Genomic DNA, 12,562 nt, shown 5'->3' with positions numbered 1-12,562 from the left:
AACCTTAAAAACATCAGGACAGTTCCTTACATGGACTCTACCATAAGACTGTCAGATTTGTCAATAGGAAATTTTCAGGCCAAAAAGGACTGGTAGGACATGGTGAAAGTGATAAAAAGCAAGGACCTACAACCAAGAATACTCTACCTAGCAAGGCTATCATTTAAAATTGAAAGAGAGGTAAAGAGCTTCCCAGACAAGATAAGGCTAAAGGAATTCATTTCACCAAGCCAGTATTACAAGAAATGTTAAAAGGACTTCTTTAAGAAGAAGAAAGAAAAAACCCAGGATCATAATTATAAAAAATAAAGGGGCAATAAATACCTATTGATAGTCACTTCAAGTGTAAATGGATTAAATGCTCCAATCAAAAGACATGAGGTAGCTGAATGAATAATAATAAAAGAAAATATATATGCTGTCTACAAGATACCCACCTCAGAATGAAAGATACACACAGACTAAAAGGGATGAAAAAAGATATTTCATGCAAATGGAAAATTTTTTTAAAAGCTGAGGTGGCAATACTTATACCAAACAAAATAGACTTTAAAGGCTCTAGTAAGAGACAAAGAAGAATAATACATATTAATAAAGTGGTCCATTCAATAAGAGGATATAACCCTTGCAAACATTTATGCACCCAACAGAGGAGTACTAAATACATAAGGCAAATATTGACGAACATAAAGGGAGAGATCAACAGTGGTTCAGTCAGTCATAGTAGGGGACTGTAACACCCCATTTACATTAGTGGATAAAGCTTCCAGTGAGAAAATCAACAAGGAAATAGTGGCCTTAAGTGACACACTAAATCAAAAGTATTTAATTGATATTTTTAGAGCATTTCAGCCAAAGCAGCAGAATATACATTTTTTTCAAGTGCACACGGAACACTTTCCAGGATAGATTATATGTTAGGCCCAACCAAATCCTAGTAAATTTAAGAAGATTGAAATCATATCAAGCATATTCTTCAACCACAATGGTATAAAACTAGAAATCAATTACAAAAAGAAAACTCAAATACACATGAATACATTGAAGCTAAATGACATGCTACTGAACAATGAATGGGTTAAAATGAAATCAGGAAAAGAATCAAAAGATACCTTGAGACAAATGTAAATGAAAACACAGCAATCCAAATCTATGAGAAGCACTAAAACAGTTCAAAAAGTGAAATTTATCACAACATAGTTCCTAACCTTAGGTCCCCAAGGTTCCTAAGCCTCTCTTCATTTTTTTTGAATTATTGTTTCTTCATTCTGTTCTGGCTGAATGTTTATTTCTTCCTTCTGGGACAAACCACTGATTTGAGTTCCAGTTTCCTTCCCTTCACTGTTGGTTCCCTGTACATTTTCCTTTATGTAAGGCAAAGCCTTCACCTTTCCCTTTATTTTGTGACCATACTCAACCATTTCTGTGAGCATCCTGATTACCAGTGTTTTGAACTCAGCATCTGATAGGTTGGCTATCTCTTCATTGTTTAGTTCTATTTTTTTCTGGAGCTTTGATCTGTTCTGTCATTTAGGCCTTTTTTTTTTTTTTTTTTTGGTCTCAGCTTGCCTGTTACATAGTAAGGGGCGGAGCCTTAGTTATTGGCCAGGTCAGGGCAATCCAGGTCACTACTTTGTGGCACTGTATATGGGGGAGGGGTCAGAGAGGGAACAATGCTGCTTGCTTGGCTCTGAGCTGACTTTCAGTCACTTCTACTGCTATCCGTAAGCAAATTGGGCCCTTCTGGAGCTGATTCCCAGGTGGCTGGGTTTGTGTGCATTCTATGACTCTGTGGGTCTTTCCAGTGATCTCTCCTGGGAGGCTGGGAGTTTCTCTTACAGCCTCAACCCTCACAGGTTTTGAAAAACCTCATAGGTTTTTTCAGTCAGAGGTTTTGAGGCTTTATTTCCCCAAGCTGGAACCCTGGGTTGCAAGGTCTGTCTTGTGCTCTAGTTGTTCCTCCTGGTTTATCTGCATGCAAGTGTGGGACCGCCCACTCCACCAGCTGCTGTCTTGCTGCATGTCCTCTCTGCCCCAGCTGCCCATTTCTGCCCCTCCTACTGGTCTGGATGAATGTTTCTTAACTCTTTGGTTGTCTGACTTCCATACAGTGCAATTTTCTGGCAGTTCTGGTTGTTTTTTTTGTTTTTAAATTTGTTGTTGTCCTTCTTTTGGTTGTGCAAGGAGGCACAATGTATGTACCTACATCTCCATCTTGGCCAGAAGTCCCTTAAAACTGTGCCATGTGTTGTCAATTTGTTCTTTCTGCTTTATTTTGTCTCTCTTTTCTTCCATATTTGCCTTCTTTTAGATCACTCAATATCGATGCATAAGAGATAGGGAACAAATAAGGTGAACCCTATAGCTGCCAAGCTTACTTCCTAGAGGGTGTTCAGGCCATGGGACAGAATATGGGACTTTCACAGACCCTTAGGGCCTTCCTGAATTGAGGAGACAGAGCTCAGAGTTGAAAGAGGTGGTAGCCATCTTAGAGAAAGGTACCAGTGAGGAGAAAGATGAGCAGAGAGAGAGCTCTGGAGATGTGTTGCACTCAAGGTTTTAGCTAAGAACCATCAGCTGCCAGTATTTCTGGTGGCCAGGAACACAATTCCCCAGTCAGAGGTGCAGACCTCTGCATCTGCTACAATGTTTTCAGAAAGGTACCACCTTGGGTCTCGATTTTACCATCTATTACATATTACCCATCTTCTGAGTTGTTGTGAGACCTACTTAATATGCAAAAGAGCTTAGAAAATCATAAAACACTCATCATTGCATTAATATGACAGTGGTTTAAATTATACAACCCACACTATTATATGAACCTAACAGTTTCAGAACTGGGGGATCACTCCTGGGCATGACTAGTCTGTTGTTTATTTAGCTTTCATTGAATAATCTTTGTGAACAGAACATAGTTCTGAGGCTTTAAGGAGAAAAATAATGCATTTACAGTGTTTGCCTTCCAAGAAATTACCATAATGCAAACAAATATATATAAAAAGAAACCTTAATCAAAACATAATTGGATAATATCATTGCACTTGACTCTTTTTATTAATTCTTGAAGGGCTGCATAATGGCTAGAGTGGTGTGATGGTAGCTGGGGGGATTTAATAATCACGGATTTCATCAAGTGCTTGAGATTTGGGCAGAATTTTGAAGGAGTAGAAAGACATACTCCACAAAATAGACTGAGGCTGTGGGCCTACCAGAAAGAATGGATGTAAAAAGTAGGTGGGCATCAACAAGTTCTTAAGCAGAAAAGAACAGGGTTGCAATTGGGCTTGAGAAGCCCTGGCCTCTGTCCCTAACTACCACGCAGGGAGACTCAAGCCTCATTTCCTCCTCAGCAAATCAGGCCTGAGGGAGTTCTTGCATCTTCTGGCTCCAGACTTCCATGAGGGCATCATTTAAAAAATCTCTGGTGATTATGAAACAGACTCATAACTACAGAGAACATTTTGAAGGTTGCCAGGAAGAAGGGAGTTGGGGGATGGGTGAAAAAGGTGAAGGGATTTCAAAGTACAAATTAGCAGTTACAGAACAGTCATGGGTGATGTAAAGCACAGTATAAGGAATATAGTCAATAATATTGTAACAACGATGTATGGAGTCAGATGGGTCCTGGATTTATCCCAGTGATCACTTCGCAAATTGTATAAATGTCTAATCATAGGGTTGCATACCTGAAACTGATACAATATTGTACATCAACTGTAATTTAAAAATAAAAAAATTTTGAAATATCTCTGGCGATTATGAAAGTAAACACATATTTTCTTGGCTCAAGTAAGAATCAAAACTGTGGTATCTTGGGAAATAATAACATTCAAGTGAGCGTGATGAGCCACAATACAAGGTCAGAAATCCACACAAAAGGAATTTAGAGACCATTTAAAGTTAGAAAGCAGGAAAATTATACTATTGATCATCAAGGATGTTTGAGAGAGAGAATCTAGACATGATGGCTAAGTGACTGTCTTCTAATGTCCATACTGTTTGTTCAGCTATGCTTCTAATCAACACCAGAACGTGACCAGCAGAATCTCCTATGCTGGATTAGTTGGGCCACGATTCAGTATCTCAGCACTTTCTCAGAAGAAATCAGACTCAAGAAATGAAAGTGTCCAACCGTAACTTTATTATTATAATAATCGTGCATCATAACTCCTCTTCCGCCTTCACTACACTGTGCTTTTATTATTTATCAATCTGGGAGCAGGGAGGAAGGGCACCGCCAGAGAAGAACATTTAAGAGACAAGCAATTCATATATGTCTTTATGGTTCAGTGATGCTACTGCAAGGAAATATAAAACCAGGCATCAGGCACTGGAAAGAATGAGACTTTTTTCAATCTTATTTGCCCCCTCGGGGCTGCCGGAAATAGCGATTGTAGGCAGCATTGTAGCCAAAAACCCTGGCGTAGTGTTCGCAAAGTCTAACGTCATCACAGGCTTCCCGGTTGAACTCATGGAGAGGCTTGGTGCGTTCTCGCATCCTAGAAAGTTGGGGTAGAATGAGGCCCAGATTAAGAAGTATAAAGAGAATGGAGAAATAAGAAAAAGGAAAAAAGAATATCAGAAAATATTGAAGATCCCAATCACCATCCCCCGCCACCATCCTTGCCACACCCATCCCCCCACCCCCTCCTGCCCTTATCAAGAGATACTTGAAGAACAGGAAAGAGAGGTTGAATAGGGGGAATTTTTTTTTTTTAATGAGAACAGAATTTTTCTTTCTGTCCTCTTTTAGGTCGTCCCTCCCTCTCCTTTCTGAGTCTTTAAAAAAATAGTCTTCCAGAAATTCAGTTGTTTTCTGTATATTGTTTAAAAATTCTGTGATTTGGGGATACAATTACATATAATATCTCTCTTAAAAAAAACTGTTTCTCACTCCATTCTGTTCTGAGATACTGCCCTGGGTAAAAGGACCCCTCACCAAGTTTTGTTACCCACCTCTCTTGGACTTTAGCTCTCCATCTCTGCTGCGGGGATATAAAGGTGTTAGCGTATCTCCTGTCAATGAAGGGACCTTAAAACAGAAATAAATAATTGCAGTTTTAGGGAGACAGTAGCTGAAAACATTTCTTTGAGTATTTCCTAACACGAGAGTGTTTGAAAGCTTATTAATCCATGCATTTCCTATAACTAGAGATATGCAAAAGTCAAAAGGGAAGATAAGAATATATCATAAGATGCCTGATCAAAAGAAATTAATAACCCCTATGTATACCTTTGAGACTTGTCACATTGGCCATTGAAATTTTCGCTTGTTTGTTTTACCTTTGGATGATAACTGTTTGTTTTTCAATTTCGGTATTCCTATTTCAGAGTGTTTTAAAAATTCCTTTGGGGAGGAATTCTCTGCCCTGAGGACTTGTAAAGCATGTTTTTAGATTACTAGTAAATGAAGACCTCAAACATGATAAAAACAGGGAACAAATTGGAAATGAGAGTGATACGTTATTTTCTCTTATACTCAGTCTTTATAAGTCTAGAAATTCAGTGCCATTCTAACAATGTTGACATCTGTGGTCTCCCAACCAACTTGGCCTCCAATTCTGTACTTTGCCAGTTGTCATTACTCCTCGTTTTCCACTGGCGTGGTTGACGTGGTGCCAACGTAAAACTTCCAAATGAGGCTTTATGGCTCCTAAGTATGTTGAATGGTGGTTAAATGCCATATTACACCACTGCAAGTTTTAAAAAAATTGCTTATCTGGTGATTTTTACAGTCATTGGATTTTAAATTTTACTTTAGTTTTTCAAAAAAGGCCCCTCTTTTTCCTCCCTATTATATGTTTCACCATTTGTCTTTTTAAGGACAAGCAGGGATTCTATAACACACGAGATTTAAATAAGGAAGTCAACTATTCACTTACTGATTTCGTACGATTCCATGCTTTCATGAGATTCTGGAATTAAAAAAAATTCATGTCATTGTCATCATACATTGCAATAGTCTAAACATAGTGAAGGAGGGAGAAGCAGGAGTCACAAAGATGTGAGGAATATAGTTAACAATATGGTTACTACAAATATCAGGCATTTACCATGTATGAATTGTTTCTCTAGCTCTGTCCATGCTGCACATATGTCTACACTTCAGTCTCCCTGATGTCCAAGAAGCTGGTGAGCACAGCTACAATTTCCCAAGGGCTCTGGGGTTTTCAGGCTAGTGAAATAAGACAGTTTAAGAGCTGCCCATAGGTCTCCAGAGAGCCATCCTCTCTGATTAGTCTGGGGCCTGTCTGGAAGCAGGGTTGAGGAAGAGACAAAAGGTTCTAGAGCACAGCTAGGTTTCTTCACGCAGGCTTCTAGGAGGTTCCAAAGCCTCTTAAGAGCCTGTATTAAATTGGCAGCCACAGAAACCACTGGTCCCAGCTCATAGCTCGCACTGGGCACAGTGCCAGTTCAGAGAAAGAACTGAGATGATGTCAAAGCAGAAGTTTTCTTCTTCCTACCTTCCCAACAGGTAAATTTGGCAATGAGTCTTAGATATGTAAGTACGTGAATTTGCTTGAAAAGTTCAAAAGGAGCTAAAGAAGCTAAAGCCCTTCACACAGAAATTTTATGAATAATTTCAAAAGTCAGTAGCAAAAGATACATGGTTGTTAATATTTAGGCTTAAGAACTAAAATAGCTATTTTATTGAAGCATAAAACTGAGTAATCTAAATAATTTTGCTTCAGATTTCCTTTCACAAGCTTTGAACAGAACATATTTAAGAACATACAGAAACCAGGCAAATTTTGTCTTTTGACAACAGAAATTATGCAATCTATTTTTCTCTGAGATTCTTTAAATATAAAGCTTCATTTTTAAATTAATTCATCAAACACATTTAGTAAATCCATGAGACTATCCTATCCCTAGAGAGGACTGTACTTAATACACTTCACTATGAAAACTGAAGTTTTTAAAAGTAATTCAACCAATATCTTTAACCAATTGTTACCAAAGTCTAAATAAACATCCTTAAAAATGAGAACTTGAAGGCTGGGAATTTATTTTCTCTCTGAAATAGCAAAGTTTCCAAGTGTGACTTACCCTGGAAAGGACTTGCCTAATAATTTGCATACAAGAATCTGGATATTCAGAGTATAAAAAATACTGAATGGAACAGACACGGGGCTTGGAAGTTGGGAAACGTTAAATTAATGGTACTTTAAGATTACAGCAGAGAAAGGGGAAAGGGAAGGAGGAGAGAGGGGAAGAGTGGAAGTAAACCGAAGTCAGGTACAGAAAAGAAAGCCCAGAGAAATGGCAGGAGGAAGATTTCTCACCGTAACACAAAGCGGCCACGGCCAGGGCAGCCAGAATGGAGAGAAGCAGCAGGCTCTTCATGGTCTCTCTGTGGTCCTGTGGGTTGGTCTCACTGTCTTGTGCGGCAGCAGTGCAGGGAGAGGCTCCTACAGGCTGTTTGTGAAAGTCTGTGGGGATTTTATAAGAACTAGAGCAGCTGAAAGGGGAGGAACCAGTGGGAGGGGGCCGGAGAAGGTGGGGACTGGTTGGCACTAAACTAGGACTGGGACTTTTCCCAAATAGTCATTCCTTCCAGATATTATCTCCTCTGGGTGGGCAGTTTTCCCTCATTCCTGGATGTGACTGTGCCATGGCAGGAGGAGGTACGGAGGTTGTGGCCACCCTAGGTTTGGGGCCAGATCTGGGCAAAAATCCACAGAGAAGGGAGTTGCCACAAACACGTGTTTGCCTTCCTAATTTCTTCTCTGATCTGCCCTCCTGGCCCTGACTGTGGGCCTTTCAGGTTTGGTCCTCACACAGAGCCATAGTGTTCTGCTCGTTCCCCTAATGGGTGGATGAGAAGTTCTGGTGAAGAAAGGACTTCATTTGTAAGCTGTTTTAATTTAGAGTTATGTTTCCAGTAAGGCTAAACTATCAGCCTGGACCGATTGAATGTTCCCCCGGTGAGACGCACCTTCTGCATTTTTCAAGTGCTTAGCAGGGGAAGATGTTCAGTGATCCTATGAGTGAGTTCTGTTTCCTTCATCGGCTCCACTGTAACGTGCTCATCCATTACCCTCGTGCTCTCTTAGGCTGATATCACTGATGGAGAGTGCAGCTAGGATAAGAGGGTACCCATTTTCCATTTTCTGAAGCCCTTGTCCTGATAATCAACGAATTCAATATGCTTTTAGTGAGCGACAGATAAGATGCAAGGTACCATGCTAAGTGCTCTGAGGTTTCTAGAAACAAAACCTGTCCCTAAAGAGGTAAGTGATAGCTACTTACTGCTCACTTTGCTCTATAGCTGTCAGGCATCCTCAAACACAGATTTGCACAAATGCATACTCCCACTATACCTTCAGTACCAGAAGTGCTGTTTCTTTTTTTTTAAAGAAAGGGAATTGCAATTTGGTGCCTCTGGTCATGCTAGAAGCTGGAGGTGTGTTTTTTTTTGTTTGTTTTTTGTTTTTGTGCCTTCTTAAGCAATTAGTAAAACTTTTCTATCAGATATATCTCTGTTGCCTGGGTATCTGAGATTCTTCTTAGCCCACAAATAGACTTGAGGGATGGAGCAGAAGATTATAGAAGAGCAGGACCTCTGACTCTTGGGCTGGAACAGCAACAGGTCTGGGCTGGGAGTGGGTGGGCACACTTTTCAGTGATGACCTATTGCAAGGAGCAGTGATGAGCAACTAGACAAAGCCTCATTCTTTTGTCTTATTGGGAGGAACTTTCCCTGCCACCCTCCATCCTATGAAAACTTTCATAAACAATAAAGGATTCCCTGTTAAAAGAAGTAATTCATTTGTAATCCGAAGGATTAGTGAGTTTGGAGGGACCAATAAAATCCAGGTACTCCCTCCTGATATTTTCACGTTAAGAGATATTTTCTTTGTAATAAAATCATAAAGAAGAGCTGAAAAAGAAGACAACCAATGTTCATTACTGATACATTTAATGGTCATGATTTCCACTCACAAGACTGGTGGGTTTTCCTGTCATTAAATCACAAACTTGCTTTCAGTGTTGGCTTCTATGCTCTTATTTTAAGATAAATCATCAAATTGTTACATTGTTAACCATTACTTGAAAGTGCAAAAATCAGTTTACTACACTGCATGGTTTTGGGGGAACAAGCTAGCCATGGCTTCTTCATATAGCATTTTATAAGCATTCAGTCAATAATCCCCAATTAACATGATATGAAACAAGTTTAGTCCCAATGCTGCACCTCTAAAATGAGCAGGCTACTTATCTCCTCAGGCCCCATCTCCAGAATTAAAGAGAATTCCTTTTTTTCCTAGATGCAAACCTGTGCTTTGTAATGTACATTAACTCAGTCCATTCCAGCCAGGTTGCTGGGGTCTCCCCTACTCCCACTCTCGGATGGCAACTGGGCCCTGTCAGCCTCCTGCCACCACAGTTCATTTTTATGCTGTCTGAATCCAAACTTGATAGTCCCACACTTCTCTGGCCAATTTGAGCTTCAACTGTTTTCATAAACTTTGTAAACTTTTAAGCATTTCTATTTATCATCTTGCTTTTAGTAAGGCTAACACTTTCTGATAGAAGCTGCCTCTCACCAGCCACTTGTCTTTTATTTACACTGTTTTCCAACTATTGCTTGGTCCTTCTATGCTAAATCTTATTTATATATGATTCACAGAAATTATTAATATATATGAGAGTTCAGGGCCTTTCTTTTTCTCTTCTTCCTTATCATTCCCCATCTCAGAACAATTTTATGAGTGCCAACTCCAGTTATTTTTTTTTATGAAGAGAAAAAAAAACAGAGGTAGAAAAAGGGGGGAGGGGAAAGAAATGAGAATGGGCTTGTCTATTTGGTTTGCTGGATGGGAGAGTTCTGGGTGGAGACTCAGGCGTAGAGAGGGAGCTAGCTGGAGGTGTGAGCCATTAAAAGTGAGAAATGGGGAAAGACAGTAAGAGTTGCTTGGGTTCTAAACAGGATTTTTTCATGTTGTAAAATTTTATTTGAGAATTACCAGAAAACATTATTTGAAAACTAAATTATTTTTAATTAATGTTGACTGCTAGTTTGTATTTTCTTTTTAAAAATCATTTTTAATTTTTCAATTATAGTTGACATGCATTATTGTATTAGTTTCAGGTGTACATATTCCATAACTTACCAATTGATCATCCTGATAAATTCCACACCTATATGACACCACACATAGTTCTTTAAATATTACTCACTATATTCCGCATGCTGTATGTTGCATCCCCATAACTGTCCTGTAACTATCAACTTACAGTTCTTAATTCCTTCACCATTTCACCCATCTCTTCAACCCCTCTTTCATCTGGCAGCCATCAAACTGTTCTCTGTATCTGTTCTGTTTATTTTGGTTTTTAGAGTCAGTTGTTGATAGATATGTATTTATTGCAATTTTATTCTTTTTATTTTTTATCTTTTTGTTATTCCTCTTACAGAAGACCCTTTAACATGTCATATAATTCTGGTTTGGTGGTGATGAACTCCTTTAGCTTTTTAGTTTTTGGTTTGAGAAGCTCTTTGTTCTTGGATTCCAAATGATAGTAGCTTTGCTGAGTAAAGTAATCTTGGTTTTAATCCTTGCTTTTCCTCACTTTGAATATTGCTTGCCAATCCTTTCTGGTTTGCAAAGTTTCTGTTGAGAAGTCAGATGATAGTCTTATGGGAGCTCCCTTATAGGTAACTAACTGCTTTTACCATGTTGCTTTTAAGATTTTCTCTTTGTCTTTAACATTTTGCATTTTCATTATGGTGTATCTTGGTGTGAGTCTCTTTGAGTTTATCTTGTGTGGGATTGTCTGCACTTCCTAGACTTGTGTGTCTACTTTCTTCAGCAAGTTAGAGAAGTTTCCTGTCATTATTTTTTCAAGTGGGTTTTCAATTTCTTGCTCTCTCTCTCTTCTTATAGCACCCCAATGATGTGAAAGTTGATATGCTTGAAGTTGTCCCAGAGGCTCCTTATATTATCCTCGTTTATTTGGATTCTTTTTTCAGATTCTTTTTTCTTCTCGCTCTTCTGATTGGGTATTTTTTGCTTTCTTATATTGTAAATTTCTGATTTGATTCTTGACTTCATTTGTTCTACTGTCGATTCCATGTAAATTATTCTTCATTTCAGTTAGTGTATCCTTTATTTCTGACTGACCCTTTTTTACGCTGTTGAAGTTCTCACTAAGTTCACTGAGCATCCCTATAACCAGTGTTTTCAACTCTGTACCTAGTAGATTGCTTGTTTCCATTTTGTTTAGTTCTTTTTTGGGAGTTTTGTTCTGTTCTTTCATTTGGGACATGTTTCTTTGTCTTCTTATTTTCGCTGACTCCCTGTGTTCGTTTCTATGTATCAGGTAGAGCTGTTATGTCTCCCAGGCTTGCTAGGAGGGCCTACTGTAGTAGGTGTTCTGTAGGGTCCAGGGCACAGCTTCTTTGATCACCCAAGCGAGGCACTTGAGGCATGTAACCTGTGTGGACTGTGTACTCCCTCCTCTTGTAGTTGAGCCTGGATTGTTGTTGGCACATAATGGGAGGGACTTACTCCCAGGCCAATCAGCTGCAAGGACTGGCTACGAGCACAGACAACTGTGGAGGATCAGCTGTGCAGGGACCCACCCTATAGAGCAGGACTTACTTCACTGGGGCTCTGGTGCCTGCTGAGTTCATCTTTTGAGAGTGACACTTGTGGAGGTAGTTGGGTGATGTTTTGACATGGTCTGAAGCTTTCCACTGGATGTGCTGGCTCTGGGGCCTCCCAAGAGGTGCAGACAATGTCAGCTGCCAATTTTGTTCTGCTGCGGGCCACCTGACATGAGCTATAAAGTGATCTGCTTGTGGCTGCTATTTGTGCTGGGCTTGGCAGTACCCAGGTAAGGCAAAGCTGTAAACCAAGGTGAGCTGCTGCTAGTGCCAGGCATGGGTCCACTTAGTGAGAGGGATGGACAATGCTAAAACCTGATACTGATTGTTTGAGAGATTTTAAGAAAATCTGAAGCATGAGCCAAGATAGGCCATTTGTATGGAAAAGCTACTGGGAACTGCTTGGTGGGCCTGAAAGTTGGGTGGTGGGGCCTTAGGGAATCACCAGGGCAAGGCAAACAGTGATAACCAGGTTGATGGAGTCCCAGATATGGTGCCCACCTGCCAGCTCTGTGTGGAGAAGGCCCATCAGAGGAACAATGGCCCCTGCCAGCACTTCTGTCTAAGAGAAAGCTACCCCTCATCTCTTGCCCTGATGATGGACAATTTGGTTTCTCCTTGTATGTCTCTGGTGTCTTTCAAGCTGCTGTTCTAGTGCTGGAGCTCAGAGGGAGTGAATCTGAGCAATCTGTGTTCAGGGCCTTTAAGAGGAACTGCCTGAGACTCCAGAAGCCCTCTGTCTCACTCAGCCACAATCTCTCCTGGTTTCCACAGCCAGCAGGTATGGGGACTTATCGTCTTGGCCTTGGAACCCTGGGCTGTGAGGCCTGGTGTAGGGCTGGGATCCCTTGCTCCTCACGTGGGACCTCTGCAGCTAAGAAATTCCTCCCAATTTTTATTCACCCATGTTACCCACCACATGTTGGCGTGGAATCAGTCTATTCC

General features: G+C 40.2%; 1 protein-coding gene across 1 annotated transcript; it reads right to left on the bottom strand.

Moving 5' to 3' along the window:
• Window positions 1-4,121: 4,121 nt before the first annotated feature.
• Window positions 4,122-7,442, bottom strand: LOC123812829 (matrix Gla protein). Its single transcript, XM_045829712.1, has 4 exons — window positions 7,290-7,442; window positions 5,886-5,918; window positions 4,960-5,035; window positions 4,122-4,502 (listed from the first exon to the last, which is right to left on the bottom strand). The coding sequence occupies exons 1-4, from the start codon at window positions 7,348-7,350 to the stop codon at window positions 4,361-4,363; spliced, it is 312 nt and encodes a 103-aa protein (XP_045685668.1). The 5' UTR covers window positions 7,351-7,442; the 3' UTR covers window positions 4,122-4,360.
• Window positions 7,443-12,562: the final 5,120 nt, after the last annotated feature.

This window comes from Phyllostomus hastatus, unplaced genomic scaffold (genome assembly GCF_019186645.2).
Source record: "Phyllostomus hastatus isolate PE091 unplaced genomic scaffold, TTU_PhHast_1.1 phas_scaffold_93, whole genome shotgun sequence".
Classification (NCBI taxonomy): domain Eukaryota; kingdom Metazoa; phylum Chordata; class Mammalia; order Chiroptera; family Phyllostomidae; genus Phyllostomus; species Phyllostomus hastatus.
The sequence above is the reverse complement of the archived record's forward strand: the minus strand, read 5'-3'. Positions and strand labels throughout refer to the sequence as shown.